The following is a 25365-nucleotide window of genomic DNA, read 5'->3' as shown; positions in this document are numbered from 1 at the left end:
TTAAGTAGAATGTGCTTATTAATTTGGGAATACTTAAATTTATATTATAACTATAGTGAAAATTTTCTATGCCATAAGGAAAGAAAATTGATTTCAGAGAATCATGGAAAGACTTACCATTTTTCAGCTCTTTTTTCCTACTGTTTTTCTCCTTGCACCTCACTGAATACTTTTTTAAAAAAGAAAAAAAAAACCCTTGTTAACAAATATGCTTGTCCAGAAAAACAAATTTTCACATTAGCTGCATCTAAAAATGTATGTTTTTAAGTTCAGTGGCAAAACTAGGGTGGTATATTTCATCTTCATTCCTTTGGAATTGATATTTATCATTGCATTGTTAAACAATTAAGCAAAAAAAAAAGTCTTTTACAGTTCCTTTTTTGGAAAACTTTTGTCACTGTGTAAATTATTCTCCTAGTTCTATTTATTTCACTTTATACTGGTTAATAGAGAACTTCTCAGTTCTTTCTAAAACTGTCTAGTTTGTCATTTCTTGTGCATAATAATATTTTATCATTATTAGATACTATAATTTGTTTAGTTCATCCTCTGTAAGTGCCCTTAAGTTTCTAGTTTGGGCTACTATGAAAAGACCTGTGATAAATGTTTCTCTTTTATATGAATACTTTCTTTGATGCCTTTTAAAAAGTTTATTCATATGTTTTGTTTTTACTTTCCAATAATTTCCAGATTATGCATCCCCCAGCCCTTTTGTAACAAAGAATAACAAACAAAACACAACCTCATCTGAAAGTGCATGCTGATCATTCTACATCTGTAGCACCACTCTCAATCTCTGTTTTTAAAGTAATTACTTTAATTAACAGAAACCCTTTTTCTCTCTCTCACATCCCTACACCTCATTGGAAAAAAGAAAAAAAATTCCTTCTGATAAATCTTCATCTGTTAGGCAAAACAAATTGCTCTATTGGGTATATACAAAAGTGTTTATGATTCATTCATCAACCTAAATCCATCACTAATGTCAGGAGGGAGATAATATATTTCTTTCTCTTTTTTTTTCTGTAATTATAGACAGTCACTACATTGATTTCTTTGGGATGTATGCATAGGAAGACTTTATGAAATGTTGCAAATTGAAATGAGGGATAAAAGAACATTTTATATATCTATTATACCAATCCCTCCTCACCTCCTATAGTGCATTCTGTTGCAAGAGCAAGTGGAAGTCAGTTTAGGTTTTGCTGTTTGTTGGTTTGTTTGTTTTTAAAAATATTTTTGTTTGTGTCAAAAAGTTTTTAGTAATTTAAAAATAACTTGACATATTTTAAAAATAATTAAAAAGTATCTCAGCATGTTTTTTTTCTTAAATAATTATAATAAGTCTCTATCTTCAAGGACTTTACAGGTTTAAAAAGGAAAGACGGAAAGTATTTAAATAACATACCAGGAGAAAGAATTTTAGGTTTGTAGTCAAAATATGTGTTTTTGAATCCCAACTTTTTTACTTATCACTAGTGTGTTATTGGACAAATCACTTTACCTGCCCTATTTAGAGGTTAAGATCCTAGATTTAGAACTGTTAGGCACCTTTAAGGTAATCTAATTTGTCCCATTCCTTTATGAGGTGAGTGAGTCCCAAACCTGTCCAAAGTCACAAAAATAAACAATTGAGGGGCCTTCAGCTTTAAATCCATTGCTCTTTCCATTATACTATTCTTAATGCAGCAGTAGGTAGGATATTCTGTAGTATATTCATTTATCTATTGTGCCATAAAGTTATAATGGGAAGACATATTTCATCAATCCTAAATAAAGCCCTTGCTGCAAATTGTAGTCCACAGAGTAAATGAAAGTCATTACCATTGGTCACCTGTGAGATGTTAAAATGGTATATAAAGCAGTCATATAAAATTGCACATCAAATGGAAAACTTCCCCAAAACATTGTTCTGTTAATATCCTTACCTTTAAAAATCCAAGTTTTTCTCTTGGATTTGTCTAGATTTTGGAAATAAGGTTTCCACTTACCTTGAATTAAGCCTCTGTATTACTTTGAAAACTTAATTTTTGCTGTTATGACATACACAATCAACTTTAGAAAAATAAGTAATGTACCGATTTATCTCCCTTTTATTGTTTTGAAACATCTTTATCTTCTAAAGGTCTCAGTGTTTTGTTTTGTTTTTTAATTCCTTATTTCTGGTTGTGTTAATCATTTGTGTCTCTTTTGCTTTTGGATGTGATTTTATTTTCAAATTTGGAAAGTTCTTCTTGAAAATTTCTAGGTCTTGAAAAAAGGAGAAACTATAAACTGTGGGTGAAAAAAGTACCTAGCAAGACCTCCATATTAGTGCTCTTTTGACAAATGTATGTTTGGTGTGCGAATGGAGAGGGAAATGTCTTCTCCGTTTTAAAACACTGATATTGTACTTGTAAGAAGTTTAAGGCTCCAGCTAGATGTGATGGAAAGAAATAGTGGAATATGTAAAATCTCTGGCAGTTGTGTCATCCAGAATTAACTTTTAAAAAAATTATAATAATTGCTAACATGTTTCTAGTACTTTTAAATTTGTTCTCTCTCTCTCTCTCTCTCTCTCTCTCTCTCTCTCTCTCTCTCTCTCTCTCTCTCTCATTTCATTTGTTTTGTACACTATACCTGTGAGGCAAGTGGTATCCCCATTTTACAGATGAGAAAGCTCAGCCTGAGGGTGGTTAAGTGACTTGCCCCAAGGTCATAAAACTAGTATCTTGAGTCTTGTCTTCCTGATGCCCAAGTTCAGTATTCTATCTTAATCTACTAAATCAGCCTGCCTCTTAGGTTCAAATTTCAGTTTGATTTTCAAACCATTTATTTAAAAGCCCTAAAAAGAGAGATAGCCAAATGAGGTATCCAAATATTATAAATAGATGATTGAAGATTCTGGTACTAGGCCCATCATATGTTATATGGTATTTCACATAACTCAATTTTAGTGCTATCATTTCTTTCTTAGAAGTATCATCAGTCTACACACATTTAACAAGCACCCATTCTTTGCTAGGTTAGTAGGTACTGGAGACAAAGAAATGAAATGCTTCCTTCTGTCATCAAACTTAAGTTCTTTTGAGAGAACTAAGTGGCTACAAAACAATACAAATAAAATATCCTAGGTAATTTCAGGAGCTAGAGTAGCTGAACCTTTGTTAAGACTGTAGATCCTTGAACCAGTTTCCTCGATTCACCTTTTATACTATTGACTCTTAACTTCGTATGGCAAGTTGTTATAATTTTGTTGAAATATTTAGATTGAGGTCCACATCATTGTAGAAGAAATGTATTGTATTGGAAAGTACCAAGCTTGGAGTTTAGAGATGGCCTGACTTTAGGTAATGTCTCTAATAGTATTTTTGTCCTTGAACAAGTCACTTTAAACTTATAGATTCATTATCTGCCTGCAGTCTGTCCATAAAAGTGAACACATCTGTATACTCACACACATGCACAGACACACAAACCGAGCCGAATGGGCAGAGGAACTTTCCTTGCTTGGGTCTGTTGTGTATTAATGAAATCCTTTGTGCTACTATGCTAATAGCCATGCTTCTATTAAGTATGAGAGAAAATATTTAAAACCAGGGTTTTCCATATTTAAAACCGGGTTTTTTCCAAATTCCTTGACTGGTAATTTCTCAGGTTAGCTTCTCAGATGCCAAAAGAAATAGTGATTTAATAGGGAACTATCAAATTACACCTACCAATGCAGGCTAGCACTGTCTCTGTAGTTTATAGGATTAAAAGTTATGTAGAACAGCAAAAGGACTTACCCAGAGTCACAGGTATGTGACAATATAGACCTGTTTTTACTTGCATTTTTTTTATACTGTGTCTTTAAAGAGTATTTGAGAAAAGTCAAGTTCCCCAAACACATCTTGTTAGCAAATGCTACTCTTTTATTAGTCTGTAGCTTATCTATGCAGAATTGGTTCTCAAAACTTGTTTAATTGTATTTCTTATGTTCTTTGGTTGGCATTTTATGATAATACATTTTTTGAAGCTTAAAAATTATACAATGTACAATGCTAAAATTAGCTATCTAACTTAGGCAAATAATTTCATCTCTATGGCCTTTAGCTTTCTCTTCTGTGATATGAGGGGGCTGGTTCAATGATTTCTGAATTTCCTTCCATCATTGACATTCTATATTTATTAATTTTTCTAATAGATCTTGTATTCATTCATCACATGACATAGGAAATTTATTTAAACTTTCTTTAATCTACTTTGTCATATTTATCTCATCCTTTGTACATACGGTTGATTTCTTTCATCTTGAATCAAACATGGAATTAATTGATATTTCTCTCTAATATTATTGGCTATTAGTACTTTTTGTAGAACTTCCTTATCTATAAATTTTTTTCTTTATCATCCTTGATGCTGCCATAAGAGTGAATTTTTGAAACCACTTCCATCTCATCACTTCCTCTGTCATAACCCTCTGCAGTATCCTTCGCAACAATCATATACAAAAGTTATTAAATACTACATTGTTCAACTTTTCTCTGGAAAGACAATATTATTTACTTTTCCCATTCTAGATAAGATTATTCTCTCCCAATTTGTGTGTGTGTGTGTGTGTGTGTGTGTGTGTGTGTGTGTGTGTGTGTTAATTCAACTCTTAAGCCATCATTGATGGTTTCTTTGTGCATGGAATAGCTTCTTTTCCCCTCTCCCTCTTTCTGTCACTCAGAACCTATCTGATGCCTCATCTCCTGAAATTCTGTAATAATTGAGGAGGTATTAGATTATTCCACTCCTCCCAACATGTTCACAAATGACTATTTTTAGAACTATGCATTCATTTAACTTCTATGAATTTTTTTTCTTTCCTGTCTGTTATAGATTGTAAGCCTGAGGCAGGACTTATGTTTTCTGGATTGTTGTGTACCTCTTCTCAGGATACTAGACATGCTTTAAGCATTCATTGTTGATTTAATTGAGTGAACTTCCTCGTTAAATGATTTTATTTTTTATAGTAATTTTATATTTGTTCTTCCATAAAGAAAATGTGTTTGAAAGGAACTCTTTATTTTGTTTCTTCTAGTTCACAATTGGACCCTTGAAGACACCCTTCAGTGGCTGATAGAATTCGTTGAACTTCCTCAATATGAGAAGAATTTTAGGGATAACAATGTCAAAGGAACAACTCTTCCCAGGTGATTCCTTCTTTACTTTTTTTTTAAAAGTTCTTCTCCCTGTCCCTCCCTTTGTAAAGGAGTATATTTTGGAAATGCTTTTATTAGTGTGGAAACTGATTACTGTGGATTTAAATGAAAATATAAATTTTCTAGAGACATATCTTAAGGAAATGTTATACATTTTTCTACTAGTAGTTATTTTAAATAAATGTAGATATTTCATTGATGAAATTGTGACTGCTTCCCAGTTTGCAGGCATCCAGATTAAGAACATTTCTGTGTATGGCCCACGTACTGGTAAGGGAGGAACACATTCCTTGACCTCAGAGTTTGACAGAAGAAGCATTCACTTTTTAACTTGTGTAAGATGACCAACCTTTGGTGGCTACAGTTACTCATGAGGGTAGGACCAGGTATATTATTATTACTATTGATTCCTGGCCCATTTTGTCCCAGATGACAAGTGACTAATGTAACTTTAGCTGGGTGCACAGAACATTTTAGGAATATTCATAAGCTGTAGAGGGTTTAGAACGAGGCAGTGAGGGTCCTTAAGATCAGCCATTTAAGAATCATTTGAAGGAAAGAAGGCTTTTTTGTCTTTGTCTTATTCAGTTCCAAGAGAAATATGGAATTAGAATATTTTCTTCTGGTTCAGGGTGTGAAATTACTACCCAAATGTTCTACAAACTGAACAGAGTACGCTAGATATTGTCCGACCAAGGTAGTGTACATTGGGATTTTTCTGCCCTTAGTCAGGGACTCTATACTTCTCTTGATGCCTTCACGTTCTGCACTTTCTTAGCTGCCATGTCACACCATTGATACACATTAAGTTAAAGTCTCCTAAAACTGTGAGCTGTCTAACAGAGAGAAACTATTCTCTAGCTATACCTTCCTTGTCACGTACTTTTGAAGGAAATTAAAATCTTAGTGCATTAAATTTCATATTGTTGGTTTCAGCCCAATATGCTAGCCTTCTTAGGATTTTTAGACCTCATATATCCTATCTATCCCACCTATTTTTGTAGCATTTGCAAATTTGATAAGTGTATCATTTATGCCTTTGTTTAAGTTATGGAGAAAAAACAACATATTACAAAAGACTGAACATGCTTCCTTTGAAGTATTCCACTAGAGAATTTCCATGGTTATATTGATCCATTAATGAATTATTCTTTATACCTATCCTTTCAGCTAATTGTGAATTTACCAAGGTGAAGTGTCTTCTAGCCCCAGTCTTTCCATCTTATCTATGGGAATTGCAAAGGATTCTTTAAAATTGTGCTAAATTCCCAACAAAAATTGATTTCTTAAATAAAATGTGAGACCATCTACAAATATAACATTAACTGCTCCCAAAACTTGGTCTAAATAGTTTTAATGATGAATTCTGATAGAATGAATAATTATGCTACTAGAATTATTCTGGACTCTAATAGAGAACCAAACTACTTTATGGAATAACATTAGGGAAGGAAGAAAGCTATGAGTTCATCTGATCCAGTCACCTCAGTTGAAAGTTGAGGAAGCTGAAATTTAGAGAGGTGAAGGCTTTTATCTGAGGTTATTAAGTAGTAAGTTATAGAACCAGAATTTGAGCCCATATCCTTTTTCCAGCCTCCTTTTTTGTGTTAGAAAAATGGTTCTACCAAGCCAGGGGGAGAGTAAGAAAACTATATATATCAATTTGCCTAATAAATATTTTGCAAAATATTTTAAATGATATATTAGCAAATCAACTACAGTAAAATATCCAAAAAATATTCACTTTATAACCAAAATGGGATTTATACCAGGAATATATAAGAATGGTTCCGGATATGAAGATGGCTATTATAATAGCATTCTAATAAATTTCCTTGTAGTCTCTTGTACTCCAGTCTATCTTCCACATAACCACTGGAGGATTATTTTTCTTAAAGTTTAGTTCTGACTGTTGCACCTCTTCTTCCACTAAACTCGAGTAGAGCCTTGTTAACTTTAGCATTAAAGATCAAGTCCTCTCTGAACTTAAAATATTTTCTTGCCTTTTCAGACTTATTACCCTGTTACTCTCCTCCATGTACTCTCTGATTATTTTTTCTTTCTTCACATATGACATTCCCACCTCTAATTTCTTTTTCTTTGCATATCCTCAATACTTGTGATTCAGTCCCTTCCAACCTCCATCTCTTGGATTATCTGGTTTCCCTCTAAGATTGACCTCAGCCACCATTTATTGCATAAGGTAGTGATGGGCAAACTATTTGCCATGAGCCAGATCCAGGCTGTAGTTTGCCCATCACTGCCTTAAGCAATTCCCTAATCACTACACCTCCACATCCAGATATAATGATTAGGGAATTGCTTAAGGCAGTGATGGGCAAACTACAGCCTGGATCTGGTTCATGGCAAATAGTTTGCCCATCACTGGCATGAGGCCTTTTTTGGTCTCCCGTATTGCTACTATCCTTCTCATACTCTCCCCAGGTTTATTTGTATCTGCTTGCTATATATTTTGTACATATCATTATATGTTTTTGTTATTAAGAAGGATGGTTTTTGTATTCCCAGTGCCTAACATGGTTCCTGGCACATAGTAGATGCTTAATTTTTGTTCATCAGTGACTAAGTGCAAGCATGACCCCTTTTCCTGTTATTATTTGGCACCTTCTAAACAGAAGAGAAATAAAGATATAAACACTAGTAAAAAAGGGATGATATAATGCTTTATTTAGCAAGCTGTAGAGAGTCATAAAAATAGACTCACCTAGATAATTACTAGCTCCAGGAAGGTAGAAATTTAAAAAATCCAAAAACATCAGAATTTTTATATAGTACAAATAAAAAATAATCCAGCAATAATTTTATTAGGCATATATCCCACCTAATTCAAAGGCAAAAGGGAATTCCCTCTACTCCTCCCTCCTCCCCATGTTTTGTTCTTGAGAAGCAGCTCATGTAATAATCTAATTCAGGAACAAATTCTTGTTTTTAAGTCATTTTCCTCATCATGCAATAATGAAAATATTATTAGTAATAATTCATATACTTGATATCTTAAAAATATTTTTGTTACATCCTCCTTTGTTTTTATATAAAAACTTGTGATATAGAACAAACCAGTATCTATCCATTTTTTATACAAGGAAATTGAGCGTAAGTGACTTTTCATCTAACTCATATAAACTGGGAATAGAAGAGCCAGTACACCAAACTATATCTTCTGACTGACAAATCATTTATTAGGCTTCCTGATACCCAGCGTTTTTAATCCTTTTTATATCTCCTTTGGCAATTTGTTTTAACCTGTAAAATCCTTCTTAGAGTAATGTTTTAAGTAAATGAAAGAAACACTAAACATCAATTAGAAGGTAATAAAAACAAAACCATAATTTTTTCCCCCATTCAGGTATATGGGCTCCTTGAATTTTATTTGGAGGCCCCTTGGGCTCATGGACCCCAAGTTAAGAGCTGCACTGCTTTTTTACTTTATTGTAACAACTATCCGTGATTATTATAAGAAGCTTTGAAAACTACACAGCACCTAAATGATAATAATAGGAGATATTTTTATACTAATTAAATGACTAATTTAGTGATAGGTAAAAAAATTGAAGCCTTAAGTGAATTGTTGATCACAATCTAGTGACTCAGTATAATTTTTGCTTTCATTTTGCAAATAGATATATGCAAATTCTGATATACAAACTACAATTAAATTTCATCCATATAGGTATGTGTATGTATGTGAATGTGAGTTCTCATTTCAATTTTTTTTTTTTAATGAACAGGATAGCAGGACCTGAACCTGCATTTGTGATTTCTCAGTTGAAAATAATTGATCGGAGTCATAGACAAAAGCTTCAACTGAAGGCATTGGATGTGGTTTTGTTTGGACCTCTAACACGTTAGTATTTACTCTAACTCATGAGGGGAAAGGAAAAATCTAAAGGGCTAGCAATGTATTTGAGTAAAGAAATAATAAGAAATAGTTGGAAATGTTTTGGAAGAACTGGTCATTGGCTAAGAGATATTAGTTCAAACTTTAGAAACATGGAGTAAAATGGTCTACAATTTTGTCATACCTGAATTAAATAGAATTGGTCCTTATAGAAATAATTGAATGATAGAACTCTGCCTTAAATTTTTAGACTTGGTTCATCTTTGACTATTTTTAAACTTGAGCATTGAGAAAATGATCAATTAGTAGTTTAAAAGTTTAAGTCAATTTAATCAGAGAAATAATGGATGCTATTTAATGATGGTGTTGATCATTAAGACACCTTGATTGCATTTACTATACACATTCAGTTTCTTTGGTTAAGGGAGCTATGAAGCATTAATCTGATTAAATGTAAAGATACATTATTAGCTTATCTCTTTGCAGTACTTGGAATACTGTTAAGGCAGTATTCTCTGACATTATTTTCTATCATTACCTAGGTCTTTAGGCTGATTAACTTATCTTAGAAAAGTTTTGAAAGGAGTTTTCTCTATTTTTCAACCATTTCTCAGTATTTGTATAGCTTTCTCTAAAATAAATGTATTATTATTTATTGTATTTTTATTTAAGCTTTTGGAAATTCCTTAAAGTTTATATGTTTTAAAGAAGGATTTTTGGGGACCAAGATTACAAATTAAGATGTAAATAGGATTTCTCTCATAAATAAACACAATATAGGAAAATGTTATGACATAATTTGAAAATTATGATACTGATTGTTTACATATTACACAAATATAGTTTTTACATACTTTTCATGTCTTCTTGGTTACTATTGGAGTGGTGGGTGGAATGAGTTTTGTTAGTGACTTTATTTTGGTATGAATACAAAACCTAGTTAGGTAAAACAAGTTACTAAAGAAATTTTCCTTGCTGTAATATAGAAAGATAATATAGTATTATTGATACATGCTAGAGTAGAATCAATAATAAAAACTATGAGTCCATGGATACTGAACAGCTATACTACACAATGTGCCATGAAGAGGAATTCTTCTTAACCTTTTTCTTACCAAAAGTTTGAATTCTATCCTTAAGGGCATACTTTATGGAAATTAAATGCAAAGATTAAAAAGTGATAAGATTTCAGGAACCTTTATAAAAAGGTAACTTTGTGAACAAAAATTATTAAAATGCTGTTATTTCAAAGGTAATCAGACTTAAGATGTTTTAGAAACAAACATTTTAATAAAGAGGTTAAAATTTATTGATTAAAAATATTTTCATTTTAAAATTATTACTATGTGAATGATTTAGCCAGTTCTACTTTATGTAATGATTTGATTTTAAATTATAAAGTCAGTTTATTGCTAATGATTATACAATCCAATCAGAACTCAACTCACTCAAGTCAGAGCTAGATACATTGAGATAAACCTGAAAAAGAGTATCTCTAGATCAGGGATTCTTAAAGATCTGTGAACTTGGGAGAGTTTCTTTTTGTTTGTTTGAATTTTGACAACTCCATTTCAGCATTTTTTTTTAACTTAAAAACATAATTCTGTGAAGGAGGTCCTTTGGTTTCATCAGATAGGAATCTTAAAAATTTAGTTTGTTCTTTTGTAATACAAGTGTCCTATTGATCAGAATAATTTTTTGAAATCAGAAGTGGTATCAGTTTACTATACAATTAAAAGTTTACCGTAGATTATTTGCTTTTCCAGAGAATCTGATCCATACTGCTCATCAGACATATGAGACATTGTCTAGAAAAGGAGGCCTGTACAAAGAAGTTGCACTGTGAACCATACTTCCTAAATTCTGATGCAACATTTTTTTAATTAAGTTTTCTCTATCAAAAGCTCCTCTATAGACTAATATTCTTTATAATAAGGAATGTTCTAGAGGTTTTTTCCCTAGTACTGATTTTCTATATTCTGTGTCCCTGATAGCTAACTCCTTAGCTTTCTAGAGGTTATTTTGACCTTACAAAACCCTTAGGCTTCTACATTTAATATCTACAGTATCTTTATGGTAATGTGAAGTGAAACTTTTACCTGATAATGAACTATTTCCTTTGAAATCTGAACAAAGTTGATTAGTTCTATAAGGTAAATAACTTAGAAGCTTGGGGAAATATGTCTGGCATTTAGCAGATTCTTCTGCCGATAGCAGTACAGAGAGATTTCATGCTACAATTTCATTTAGGTATATAAGGAGCCAAGAGGGGTGTGTGTGGCTTTTACCATTCCCTTAACTGCTGCCCATATTCTACCCTGCTTTAAAATAAAGAACAAAATAATTCAAGTAATTTTTTGTTGGGATATGACAGGTTTAGTGATCCGTAGAATGAATTCTTTTAACTGTGGTGCAACAGTAGCACACTTGCCTTTTGACCTGTGATACCAGCTTCTATCTGGTAGTTTATGCTTTTTTTTTTTTTAATTTCCTGTATTTCTTACCCACTACTACTTGATTTTTAAAAAAAATCTTTTTAAAGTCTTAGAATCAGTAATGTGTATTGGTTCTAAGGCAGAAGAGTGGAAAGGGCTAGGCAGTGGGGGTTAAGTGACTTGTCTAGGGTAACACATCTAAATGTCCAAGGCAAAATTTGAACCTAGGGCCTCCCATCTCTGAGCCTGGCTCTCAATCCACTGAGCCACCCAGCTGCCCCCACTACTCTTGGTTTTGCATTAATTATGCTTCACAGGACTACTAATTGTTGTGCTGAACTGAAATGGCCTCTGGTGATAATCTAGTGTTCCATCTACTTTCTCCACCCTTTTCTTGATTTAATGATGTAAAATGTGGATGTGGATATTAGTTGAAACATTTGTTTTGTGATCAAACAATTTTTAAAAGGTACTAAAATTAAACTATTAATATGTGGAAACTTCTTACTTTTCCAAAGTCATTTCCTCTGAACTGCTATTCTAACAGATAAACTAATTTCAGCCTTTATGTCACATGTACATATTTTATTGTTTACATAGGCCCACCTCACAACTGGATGAAAGACTTTGTACTCACAGTTTCTATAGTAATTGGGGTTGGAGGCTGCTGGTTTGCTTATACTCAGAATAAGACATCGAAAGAACATGTTGCAAAAATGATGAAAGACCTAGAGAGTCTACAAACTGCCGAACAAAGTCTAATGGACTTACAAGAGAGGTATGGAAATGAAAAAGATACACAGTCTTGTAAGCTATTTCAGATTTTGATATTAACAACTATATAGAAAAGTGTTTTTATGAACATTTATCATGAATTTGTGATTCATGTACTTTAAAATATTTTTATTTCATTAAATATTGCCCAATTATATATAAAATGTTTAAAAACAATTTTAAAAAATGGAGTGTCAAATTTTCTCCCTCTTACCCTTTGTCCCCCTCCTTGAGAAGGCAAACAGTTTGATTTCAATCATATGTTAAGTCATGCAAAAATATACCTCCTTATTAGCTATGTTGCAAAAGAAAACAGAAAAATAAAACAAGAAAAAAAATTTTAAGTATGCTTCAATCTGTATTCAGAGTTCATCACTTCTTTCTGTGGAGGTGGATAGAATTTTTCATCACAGGTCCTTTAGAATTGTCTTGATAAGAATATCTAGGTCTTTCACAATTGATCATCCTTATAATATTGGGATTACTGTTTGGGAATGGCTGAAGGCATTGTATATGATTGTAATAGATTACTGTTGTACTATAAGAAATGATAAACAGGACAATCATAAAAAATCTTGTAAAGATTGATATGAAGTGAGCAGAATAAAGATAACCTTGTACACAGTAAAATCAGTATTATGTGATGGATCAGCTGTGAATGACTTAACTGTTATCAACAATGTAATGATTCAAGACAATCCCAAGAGTCTCATGATGAAAAACTTTATCTACCTCCATAGAAGGAACTGATAGAGTCTGAAAGAAGAACAAAGCATTCCATTTTTCACTTTTTTCTTCATGTGATTTTTTTTAATGTGGAGCTTGTCTTTTTTATGTGAGAAATATGGAAATACATATTTCATCATAGCACTTATATATATTTATATACTTAATATTGTTTACTATCTCAGAAAGGGGAAAAGAGGAAGAGAGGGAGAATATTTAGTTCACAAAATGTCAGAAAAAGAATGTTAAAAAATGTTTCTTTATATAGTCAGAGAAAAAAATACAGTTAAAAAAAATCCCCCAATATTGGTGTTATTGTGTACAGTGTTCTCCAGGTTGTACTCATTTAACTTTTCATGAGGTAATGTCTTACTAGATTTTTTTGAAACTTAACCTCCTTGCCATCTATTATAGCACAATAGCATTCCATTAAAATCAGATAATACAATTTTTCAGCCATTCCCCAATTGATAGACACCCCTTCAATTTTCAGTTATTTCCTACCACACAATAAAAAACTTCTATAAATATTTTTGTACAAATATGTCCTTTTTCCTTTTCCTTGATCTGCTTGGGATATAGACCTAGTGGTGGTATTGCTGAGTCAAAGGGTATGCAAATTTTTATCCCTGGGGTCACAGTTATAATTGTTCTCCAGAAGGATTGGACTAGTTCATAACTTCACCAACACTGTATTTGTGTCCTAATTTTTCATATCCCTTACAGCATTTTTCATTTTCCTTTTCTTTCATGTTAGCCAATCAGACAGATATAAAGTATCTCAAGAGTTGTTTAATTTGCATTTCTTTAAACAATAGTGATTTAGAGCATTTTTTTCTTGTGACTATAGCTTTGATTTCTTCATCTCACAATTGCCTATACACTTCCTTTGATCATTTTTCAACCAAGAAATGACAATTATTTTTACAAATTTGACCCAGTTCCTCATATATTTGAGAAAAGAGGCATTGATTGGAGAAACTTGCTTTAAAAAATTTCCACTTGTTACTGTTTTCTTTCTAATTTTGATCGCATTAGGTTTGTTTCTACAAAAACTTTTTAATTTCCCATAATCAAAATTTTATATTTTATTTCTCATAATCCTCTAATCTCATTTGTTCATACACTCTTTCCTTAACCATAGATCTGACAGCTACATTTTTTGGTGCTCCCTTATTTACTTATAATTTTACCCTTTTTAATCTAAAACATGTTTTAATATCTAATGCCTAAATCATATCTAATCAATTTTGAATGTATTTTGATATACAGTGAGATGTTGGTCTATTCCTAATTTCTTTCAAATTGCTTCCCAGTTTTCCCAGAAGTTTTTGTCAGATGGTGAATTTTTACCCTGAAAGCTTAGATCTTTGGGTTTGAATTTACCAAATACTAGCCTACTCTGGTTATTTGATACTGTATATTTTGTGGCTAATCTATTTCACTGATCTGCTGTCTTATTTCTTTGCCAGTACCTTATTATTTTGATGATTATCACTTTGTAATATTTAAAATCTGGTAGAGCAAGTCACTTTCCTTCACATTTTTCCCATTCAATCACTTCATATTCTTTACCTTTCATTCTTCCAGATAAATTTAAATTTTTTTCTAGCTCCATAAAATCAATTACCTTTTTTTAATTATTTTATATTTCATTTCAGTTGTTTTTCTATTAAATGATTCACATTTTCTTTATTATTTCATTGACTTTATTTTGTTTTTTGATGTCTCATGGACCCATTATCTTCTAGTTGCTCAATTCTCATCTTTAAAGAATGAAGTGGGTTTTTTTAACTCTTCCAATTTGGCCAATTTAATTTTTTTAAGAAGGTATTTTCATCAGTGATTTTTGTACCTCTTTTTCCATTTGACCAATTATGGTTTTTAAGGTGTTATGTGTCAATTTTCTTGGTATCCTTATTATGAAGTTGTTAATTGTCTTTTCATAAATTTTTTCCTTTGTTTTTTTACTTAATTTTTCCTCTATTATTATTTGATTTTGAAAATTATTTTAACTATTCCAGGAATTCAGCCTGTATCTAATTCATACTCCCTCTTTGAGACTTTGCATGTAGCTGTTTTGACTTAATTATCTTCTTCTGAGTTTGTGTCTTGATTTTCCCTGTCACCATAGTAGATTTTTATGGTCAGGCTACTTTGTTGTTGTTGTTCATTTTTCCACCCTGGTTTTTAATTGTGAACTGCGTATGAAAGTTGGGCGCTTTTTCCAGTGTGAGGGGTTGAGAGGCCCTATCTTAAGCTTCATGGTTTCTTTGAACTCTTGCTTTCAGAGCTATTTTTAAACGTTTGGAAGGTCTTAGTCTTTCCAAGGTTGAGTGATGTTTAGCAAATTCTCTTCTGGTCTGCATTTGGTCCTTAAACAGGAAGGAACCCTGATGCCTTGGGATTGCAGCTGATACTGCTTCTCAGTGTCCTTGATTGCTTTGGACTAGAATTAATACTGTTCCTCTGAATCCCTGATCCCTTCTGATGAAAAATGATACCTTTCTTTAAGGATATGCTATCTGCTCCCTCTTGTCCAAAAGTGTGGGTCTCTGCCATTGAACTATGACCCAGAAATGGATTGACAGTGGAGTTGCCCAACTGTGTTTATTTGTCTCTTGAGCTTGAGAGCTTCTGAAGCTGTTGAGGCTTCTGTTACTACCACCTAGTCCCATCATTGGTATTTAATTCACGTGGGCTCTAGGTCAGCTTCTAGTGTCATGTCACAGAGCTCTCTTTCTGACCTCCTCAGTTGTCTTGGCCTGGAAGAATTTCTCACTCTTAACTTTTTATTGACTTTACCACTCCAGAATTTAATTTGAAATGGCATTTTAAAGTTATTTGGAGTGCAATGTTGGGAGAGCCCAGTCATCTGCTTTCTCTGCTATCTTGGCTTTGCCCTCAGAAGTAGATTCATGTACTTTAAAAATAATTCTTAGGGAACCTCAAGTTACATAAAAGTTTCATTTCATATTCTAGGATATCATTTATTAATATGTGTTAAAAGTATTTAAAATATCTAACAAATTAAAAAACAGATTCTAAAATATTGGAAAAAATCAAATCTTGGAGAAAATGTGGAATTTTATTTATTTTAATTACCTTTAGGTATGTTGTGAATTTATTACATGCTTTTTTTCATTTAAGAGAACACTTTCATACTTGCATACCTTCAGCTTATCAAATCAAATTAATCTCAGCAGAATTTCTGCTATTTTTATTTTTATATTTATTTTTTTATTTTAAACCCTTAACTTCTGTGTATTGACTTATAGGTGAAAGAGTGGTAAGGGTAGGCAATGGGGGGGGGGGGGGTCAAGTGACTTGCCCAGGGTCACACAGCTGGGAAGTGTCTGAGTCTGGATTTGAACCTAGGACCTCCCGTCTCTAGGCCTGGCTCTCAATCCACTGAGCTACCCAGCTGCCCCCATTCCTGCTATTTTTAATTTTGATTTGACTATGTCTTATGATGAATTCTTTAGTAGAGTATAAAAATTTCAACACTTATGAATTTTGTTATTATTTATTCTGCTATAAGGCTTGAAAAGGCACAAGAAGAAAATAGAAATGTTGCTGTGGAAAAGCAAAATTTAGAGCGCAAAATGATGGATGAAATCAATTATGCAAAAGAGGAAGCCTGCCGACTTCGAGAATTGCGGGAAGGAGCTGAATGTGAATTAAGTAGACGCCAGTATGCAGAGCAAGAACTGGAACAGGTATTTAATTTCCCTTTTCTAATTTATGTGCACATTATATATTTATATCTTGTTGGATTTTGCTATATTTATATAATTTTTTTTTGTTTGTGGAGGAAATACTGACACTACACTCTTACCAGTGACAGATACAGCCCCACATAAATAAAGAGTCAGGTTGTTATTGGGCAATATTTAGTTAGTAATAAAATCAAAGTACCTACATGCTCATCCATTCACCATTTAAATCCTCTTCCACTGAAATATGGTGATGATTCTTTTCTCCTAGGTCATGATGAGTATAATTATAATCTCCATCTAGCTATATCTAATTTATTTATTCTGTGGCATGGGCATTCTCTGTTGGGGATGACTTGTGCATGTAGAGGGGTTGGCCATGGTATAGCTAAGGGCAAATGCATCATGTGAGACAGAGGTGAAGGAGGATGAATGACATAAGGCATCTGGATGATATGAGATAAGAAGGAGGGGGAAAGAGAGAACTCTTGGTGAATGGCTTTAATTTTTTTTAGTGAAATATGAGGCAAAGTTCTCAGCTGAAAGCATGAGTAGAAGGAAAGCTATGAGAGGTTTGAGAAAGGATGAAATAGTCTGGCAGAGCCTCTGTGGTGAGGGAGATAATGGATTTTTAGGGAGGTTTAAAAGATTTTCTCGTATCAGTTTGGGCTCAGGTGAGGTTCATGTCATTTTTTACTATTGTTTAGCAGAACATGCAAAGGACTGTGGATAGTGGTTGGGACTTGGCAGGGCACCATCAGCAAGAGAGCAAGGGATTCAAGAGATGCAGACTGTGTAGTTGCACTGATTCACCAACAGGTCAAGATGGGTAAGGGAGAAGACTGATTAGCGTAGAGGTGATGGCATGGCAGATAACTGAGGGAGTGAAAGGTTTAGAGATCATAGTATGGACATACAGCAAAGAGAAAGATGAAATAATAATAGATTATGATCAGATAGGGGAATTTCATTAATGTTTTTGGGTGATAGTAAGAGCAAAGGTTATGACCATCTTTGTGTATCATTGAAGTAGAGTGAAGTAATAGGTCAAGGAGATGAGAGTAAGTTGAGGACCTTGGATATTAGGGTTTTAGAGAGAGTATAAATATGTATGTTGATGTCATTTGGCATGAAGGCAGGAATTGGAAAATTTGCACTCATTGGGAAGGAAGTCTGTAGAGAGCAATTATTCAGATTTTGAATGGGTGGTAGAGATAGATTACATGCACCTCAAAATAGGAGAAATTACTGGGTAATGATGGTAGGGGAAGAACCTGGAGGTGGTAGTAGGGATTAAGGATTATTCTGCTCTCCCATGTGAACCAGTGATTCTCCTTACCATTCCTTTCTGATTTTATCCCTTAAAAAATTCTTTGATAGATTCTAGACCTCTTGGAAGTAAGAAGGCATCTAATGTTGAATATTCCATATCCTACCTATGTGAAACATTGATCTTTTACCCCTATGACATATCCAAGTGAAAACATAGCCTCTCCTTGAAGGTATCTAAGTAACTGGAAATTCATTGCTTTGCAGGGTAGCACATAACACTTTGCAAAGATAAATTGTTAGAAAGTTCTTTTTTGAACTGATTTTCCCTTGATAATCCTAGTTTTCTCTCAATGAAATTAAGCAGAATAGATTTATTCCCTTTTCTATTTCATTATCTTTCATATATTTGAAGACAGTAGTTAGTGTGCTTCCCACAAACTTCTTCCTGTCTCTGACTTAGCTTAAACAACTGTAATTCTTTTCACTGACTGACATGATTTCAAGTTCCCTCACCAGTGTGGTTGTCCTCTTTTTAGATTGGCTCTGGTTTGTCAGTGTCCTTTCTAAAACAAAGCACCACAAACACAATACTTAAGATGGTGTCTTAACCAGGACTGTGGACAATGCAATTATTACCTTTCTGGGAATACTTTTATTAATGTAGCCTGAAATGGTTTTTCGGTTGCTTACTCACGTTTTTTTCACACTGTCTTTGCTAAGTTTTTAAACTCTTAACTTTTTTTTCCTTTCCCATAAATGCTGTCTTTTCATGTCTTCCCTCAGTGAGGGGCAATGAGAAATTGCTTTAAATCCCTGGTACTATCTCCAGGCCACTGTTTTACTGCTTTTTGCCTGGTATCCATGTTACCCTGTAATTTTAGTCTCCAGATTCTTAACACCATTGTCTGTGTCTGTCCAGTACTCATGTCTACTATCAGTGATCAATTTAGTAAGAGTTGATTAAGTTTTTGCTTTATGGGGGATTTTATAGAAGTATGAGAGACTTAAAGGCCTAAGGCTCTTCCTGTCTAGCCTAACAAATAGTCCACCTGCTTTAAGACAATAGTCTATATAAGAGTATTGAGGGTTTATGTGGTGATTTTTTAATACATTTGTCCAGAAACTGAGGGGTTGTCTTTATCTCTTGGGGAATGGCTGAACAAGTTCTGGTATATAGTTGTAATGCCATAAGAAATGATTGAAAACAGTGAGTTCAGAAAAACCTAAAAAGATTTATATGAACTGAAAAATGAAGGGAACAGAACCAGAACAGTGTATACAGTAACAGAAATATTATACAATGATCAACTATTAAGGACTAGAGCAAAGAAAGTTGCCATGTTAATCCATAAGAGGCCCATGATGAAAAATGCTATCCATAGCCAAAGAAGGATTGCAGATCAAAGCATACTATCTTCCACTTTATTTCATTCATGAGTGTTTTATTGTATATGTGAAAAGTATCATCTGTTGTTGAATGTGCAAAATGGAAATCTGTATTGAATAAGAGCCCTGATATAACCTGTATCAGACTATTTACTACAACATTAGGGAAAGTGGTGGAGGAAGTGAGAGAGGAAGAAAATCTGAATCCTAAAATGACAGAAAACAGTTGTCAAAAATTATTTCTACATGTAAATTTTTTAAAAAATTTTTAAAGAGGAAAAAAATTAATCCAGAAGCAGTCCATTAAAACATCTGTTAAAAGAATGAAGGTGAAAGAAAGTAGACATAAACCAGCTTGGGAACATGGAAAAGTTTCCTGTTGGATTTATGGATAAGAGAAGAATTGATATGCAAACAAGAGATAGAGAACATAACAAAAAGTGAAGTGAACAATTTTAATTACATTAAGTTAAAAAGGTTTTGTACAAGCAAAACCAGTGCAACAAAAATAAGCAGGAAAACAATAATTTGGGAAAAAAATTTTATGGCAAGTGCCTCTGACAAAAGCTCCATTTCTCAACTATGTAGAATATATGTATAAGAATACAGAATCATTCCCCAATTGATAAATGTTCAAAGAATATAAACTGGCATTCCCAGGTGAAGAAATTAAAACTATAGTCATTTGGAAAAATGCTCCAAATCCCTATTGATTAGAAAAGTGCTAATTAAAATAAATCTGAGATACCACCTTACCCATATCAGATTCTCTAACTTGACCAAAAAGAAAAAAGATAAATGTTGGAGAAGTGGGAAAACTGAAATACCAATAAACTGTTTGGTAGGTCTGTGAACTGATGCAACCATTCTGGAGAACAATGTGGAGCCATACACAAAAGGGCCATAAAATTGTGCATAACCTTTGACCACTACTGGGTCTATATGTAAAAGAGATGCAGAGATGGGGGAAAGGACCTGCTTGTGCAAAAATATTTTTAGCAGCTCTATTTGTAATGACAAAGAATTGGAAATTGAAGAATTGCCCATCAATTGGAGAATGCCTGAACAAGTTATGGTATATTCTTGTAATTGGAATACTGTTATGCCATAAGAAATGAATAGAATGAGTTCAGAAAATCATGGAAAGATAAGATAAAAATGCTACCCACAACCAAAGAAACTGTTGGAATCTTAATTGCTGATCAAAGCAGGCCATCTTTCACTTCACATCCCTCCCATAACCTAGGGTTAGTTAGGTGCACAGTATCCCTGCAATCTGGGAAATCTATGTAAAATTTTTTAGCTCTCCATACCAGAGAATGAATTTTTTCTTTTTCCTTTACAGGGTGTTTACAGTAATTTAATTTAAAATTTGGGTTAAGAATTTGGTCATAAACTATATAATTTCTAAATATTTTTCTGTGTTTTCTTTGTTGCCTACAGCTTCTGCAAAACTTCCCAAAAGTTGTCATTTAATTTTTTTATGCTGATGTGTTGAAACTACAATGGGAAAAGTTGTGATGTGGAAGGGATTACCTGTATTCCTACATGAATTTTTTATTGTTTGTGTGATATGTATCTTCTGTCATGGCATGAAGAATATGGAAAGCACTGATATAACCTTTCAGACTATTTACTGCTTCAGGGAAGGGAGAGGGAGAGAGGGAGCAAGGGAAAGAATCTGAATTGCAAAATGTCAGAAAACATTCATCAGAAATTGTTTCTACATGTAATTGAAAAAAAAAGTTTAAGTTAAAAAGAATGAAGATGATTTAAAAAATATTGCATTGTAACATCTTAATCACTTATGTATTCCTCATTTTTAAGGTTCGGATGGCTCTGAAAAAAGCTGAGAAAGAATTTGAACTAAGAAGTAGCTGGTCTGTTCCTGATGCATTGCAAAAATGGCTTCAGTTAACACATGAAGTAGAAGTACAGTACTACAATATTAAAAGGCAGAATGCTGAAATGCAATTAGCAATTGCTAAAGATGAGGTATTTTATTTTGTCTCATGTTTTAAGCACATGCTGATTTTATTTCTTCATAAGACTATTCAGAGATAGCATTATTCTAGCCTTTCAAGGATATTGAAGTGTTCTGAGTAATATTTTTTAGCTTTTAGCTTTAGTGTTTCTGTAGTGAGATTTTTACACTAAATTTATTTTACCAAGTGGGAATTAATAAGACTTTAAAAAATTTCATGGTAATTTTTATAAATGTTTTATACGGAGCTTTTCTCCTCCAGGTTGCTGCTTCATATCTGATTCAGGTTAGTAGTAACTGAAAATTAATATCTGATGACTTGTTTAATTGTGTGAAATAAGATATAATTTTAGCTTGGTTTCTAATGAATCCAAGTACTTACTTCAACTAACCTCTTCAGTTGTAATATGGTCTAGTTAATAATTTTTTTTTGTAGCATAAGTGGAAGGACCCAGGTTTTATCGTTGATTGTACGTTTGTTTGTTGCAGCAATAGAAATTAGGGGAAAATTCTTTAGAACAGAGATTTGAGTTTCATTAATAATGCTTTTTCTGAAAGCATGCCACTTCATTGTTTGTAAGTACGTATGTATTCTTTGGAAAACAAATTTTGAGTTTTATTAATTTTGTAGAAATTTTCATGATTTTAAAATTATTTTCAAGCAAAATAAACTTCAATAATTTGTAGATATTGTGTAAAAATGTGTTTTAAGGTTGGTGTTTGGATTCACTCTTCCTTTTCCGATATTCTTAGGCAGAGAAGATTAAAAAAAAGAGAAACACAGTCTTTGGGACTCTGCATGTTGCCCACAGCTCATCTCTGGATGAGGTGGACCATAAAATTCTTGAAGCAAAGTAAGAAAATTAAAATCACTATTCTCTTTAATTTCATGATTTTAAAAAAATATTGCTTAATTTAAATGTCATTTAGCTCTAATGTGGCATGTTGTTTTGATCAGGTAAATAATGTAAATGTAAACTATTACATACTTCTAAGAGTGATTAATTTTTCTTCCTTTGCCAATGGCATTAATTGTTTTATTGTGAACTATATACAGTCACATTTGATATTTCACATCAAATTCTAATGAAACAATAAATATTTTCCATCTTAAATTTTTTTTAGGAAAGCTCTCTCTGAATTGACAACTTGTTTACGAGAACGACTTTTTCGCTGGCAGCAAATTGAGAAAATCTGTGGTTTTCAAATAGCACATAACTCAGGTCTACCAAGCCTGACATCTTCTCTTTATTCTGATCACAGTTGGGTAGTAATGCCTAGAGTTTCTATTCCACCCTACCCAATTGCTGGGGGAGTTGATGACTTAGACGAAGATACACCTCCAATAGTTTCACAGTTTTCAGGTAGGTGATATGGTCAGTTAAAATAGATGATATAATTTTTAAAAAACAAGTTTTAAAAGTATTGTTACATGACAATCTGTTCTCTTCCTTTGAGGCTTTTTTGGTATTATCATTTAAGTACTCAGGATTCAAAAATATAATTTGTAAAACCATAATATTATTGAATTTTAAAAAACCCAGTAAGGATTAACTTGCTACATAAAAATAGTCAGCATGTATTTATTAAAATCTGCTGCATGTACAAGGTATCATGGTTACCAAGAAGCACTGGACTGAGTAACTACATTAGAGATGCCTCACCATTGAGGTAGCAAACTTGTGAAAAAGCCAATAACTAATATAATAAACACTGTCTGAAAAACACGGGCAGTTGGACAATAAGTACGTTAAACTCTAAGGAAAGCTACATCATTATGAAAATTGAAGACACAGCAATTCTTGTGAGGTAGAGAGGACAAAAGGAAGTATCTCTTGTCAAGTATTATGGTACAAAAAGCACTAGCTTTGGAGCCAAAGATCTGGGTTCATCATCTTATTCTGTAACTATATGATAGTAAGTGGGTAACTTAAACTCTTTTCAACTAAGTTGTATAATAGGTGTAAAGGAATGCCTTTTTTGCTATACTTTTTTCATAAAAAAAACTTTTCTTGTAAGAATACTATTCTGCATTAATGTGACATAGCAGTAATAGAAGCAGCTAGAATTAATACAGTCATCTAAAAGTCAATTTAAATATTAAATAGCTTAAAACTAAAGCTGTTAAGCACTAATAACTGTTTTATATACATTAAGTTTACCATTATCATTTTAAGATGGCATAATTTTATTATTGGTGCTGTCTCCCTCTTATTAACATAGATTAATAACTCCTTTGACTGGATAGATAGACTATGTTTCAGTTTTCTGTGGCCAAAAATTATATCAGCTTGGCAGTGCATAGGCCTCTAAAAAAATAGCTAGCTATTACTATGTATTAACTAAATTAGCTACAGTTGTATGACTTTAAAACTTAATGGAAATTTTGGCTTTATGACATTTGAGCATATGTAATACCCAATGTGGACTTTTAAAATTACAAATATTGCTTCTTTCTCAAAGTTTATAATAGAAATATGATAATTTATAAAGTTTAATTGAATCATATTTTTTGCTTTCCAATATGACTTTTAATATTTTGATATGCTCATGGAATCAAGTACTTACTTTGCAAACTAGCTAATCTAAGAATATATTTTAAATTTAATCCTATTGTTATATACTTACTGCTGGTAAGAATGGCAAAGTTGCCCATCAGATAATTTAGTGAAGGAGATATGGATGTTAGTTGAAGAGAGCAGAGAATAGCTTAGTTGGTTTCAAGCTAAATTTTTACTTAAATATTCCAGCATTAAACATTATACTTATCTTCTCTCTCCTTTCTTCTTTGCTCTCCTCCCCTTTCTCCTTCCTTTTGCCTCTCTCTCCTCTTCTCTGTCCCTGTCTCCTTCCTGTCTTTCCTCTCCTTTTTCTTTTTCTTTTTCTTTCTGGATCTATGATTTCATTCATGCAAAGAATTTCTGGTAATAAAAGTCCCTTCATTAGTATACAAATTAATAGTTGCTCTGAAGTATATAGACTTCGGTACTTACCTGGGTATACTGAGAAGTGTCAATGATTTTCTCAGGGTCACAAAGCCATTGTATACAAGAGGTAAAATTGTACCCAGGTGATGCTGACAATGAGAGGCTCTTTAGTTTTTCTGCAAACCATCTTTCATATACATATTGTATGTGAGAAAATGGAATCTTAAAGAGTTTGTCATTTGCCCAAGGTCACATTACAGGACTAGAACTTGACCCTATATCTTCTAGCTCCAAGCTCAATGCTTCCCTTGCTACCTATGTTTATCTTTAAAACAGATTTCAAATTAATAGTAATAATGACTGTAAATTATATTTTTTATCATCTTCAGGTTTACAAAATACTTTATACATATATTTAATTTTTTAATGACAACTAAGAGGTAGTTTCACATGTTGTTTATAATTTTTAAAATTTCAGCCATCAACTCAGAATATTTATAGTGAGAACACAGAGGTAGGAAATGGAAATAAAAACAAGTTTGGGATTTTAAAACAACATATTATATATGTAATAGCAAAATTTATTTCAAATTTTTATTTTTCTTTTCCCCTAAGCATACATATTCATCATTGGATGAGAGAATTAATTCACCCTAGATGGTGCACAACAGAACTATCTTCAAAATTTACTCCCTTTTTACTTAGAATAAATAGGCAACCAAGATGTACGACATATAGCTTGTTTTTGGCACATAATAGATACTTAATAAAGGACATTTGACCAAATGACAACCTCACTAGTCATTATATATTTGATAAGGATGATAAATTCTATTCGAGCACTCTCTAGGTGAAGTTGTATATGACTTTTCTTAACTTCTGTACAGGTTTGTGAAGCTCAGATGAAACAATGTGAGTAATACACTTTTTAAACTTTAAAGACAGTCACGAAGCATTTCCTAATTGCTTAGTTTTTAAAAAACAGGTACTATGCTAAGTGTTGGAGGTATAAAAAAAAAAACAAAAACTTAGAAATCTCAACTGCCTTATTCTGTATAACTTCTGTGTCCAGAATATATGTATTCCTAGAGAAAAAAAAAAAGTCTTCTTGATTAATT

The 25365-nt window shown here is 32.6% G+C and overlaps 1 protein-coding gene across 3 annotated transcripts in view; it reads left to right on the top strand.

Moving 5' to 3' along the window:
- Positions 1-25365, top strand: part of STIM2 (stromal interaction molecule 2) — a 181835-nt gene that overhangs the window by 145750 nt on the left and 10720 nt on the right. Inside the window, exons 4-11 of one of the 3 annotated variants that reach the window (XM_044680602.1) lie at positions 5048-5159; positions 8918-9033; positions 12063-12240; positions 16504-16681; positions 21164-21331; positions 21583-21606; positions 22074-22174; positions 22446-22684. In XM_044680602.1, coding sequence (XP_044536537.1) covers positions 5048-5159; positions 8918-9033; positions 12063-12240; positions 16504-16681; positions 21164-21331; positions 21583-21606; positions 22074-22174; positions 22446-22684 — 1116 coding nt within the window. The remainder of the gene's footprint in view (positions 1-5047; positions 5160-8917; positions 9034-12062; positions 12241-16503; positions 16682-21163; positions 21332-21582; positions 21607-22073; positions 22175-22445; positions 22685-25365) is intronic. The other 2 variants (XM_044680604.1, XM_044680603.1) reach the window with 2 other exon arrangements.

This window comes from Gracilinanus agilis, chromosome 6 (assembly GCF_016433145.1).
Source record: "Gracilinanus agilis isolate LMUSP501 chromosome 6, AgileGrace, whole genome shotgun sequence".
In the NCBI taxonomy this organism is placed as follows: Eukaryota; Metazoa; Chordata; class Mammalia; order Didelphimorphia; family Didelphidae; genus Gracilinanus; species Gracilinanus agilis.
Note: the sequence above shows the minus strand (reverse complement) of the source record. Positions and strands in the feature narration are given on the sequence as shown.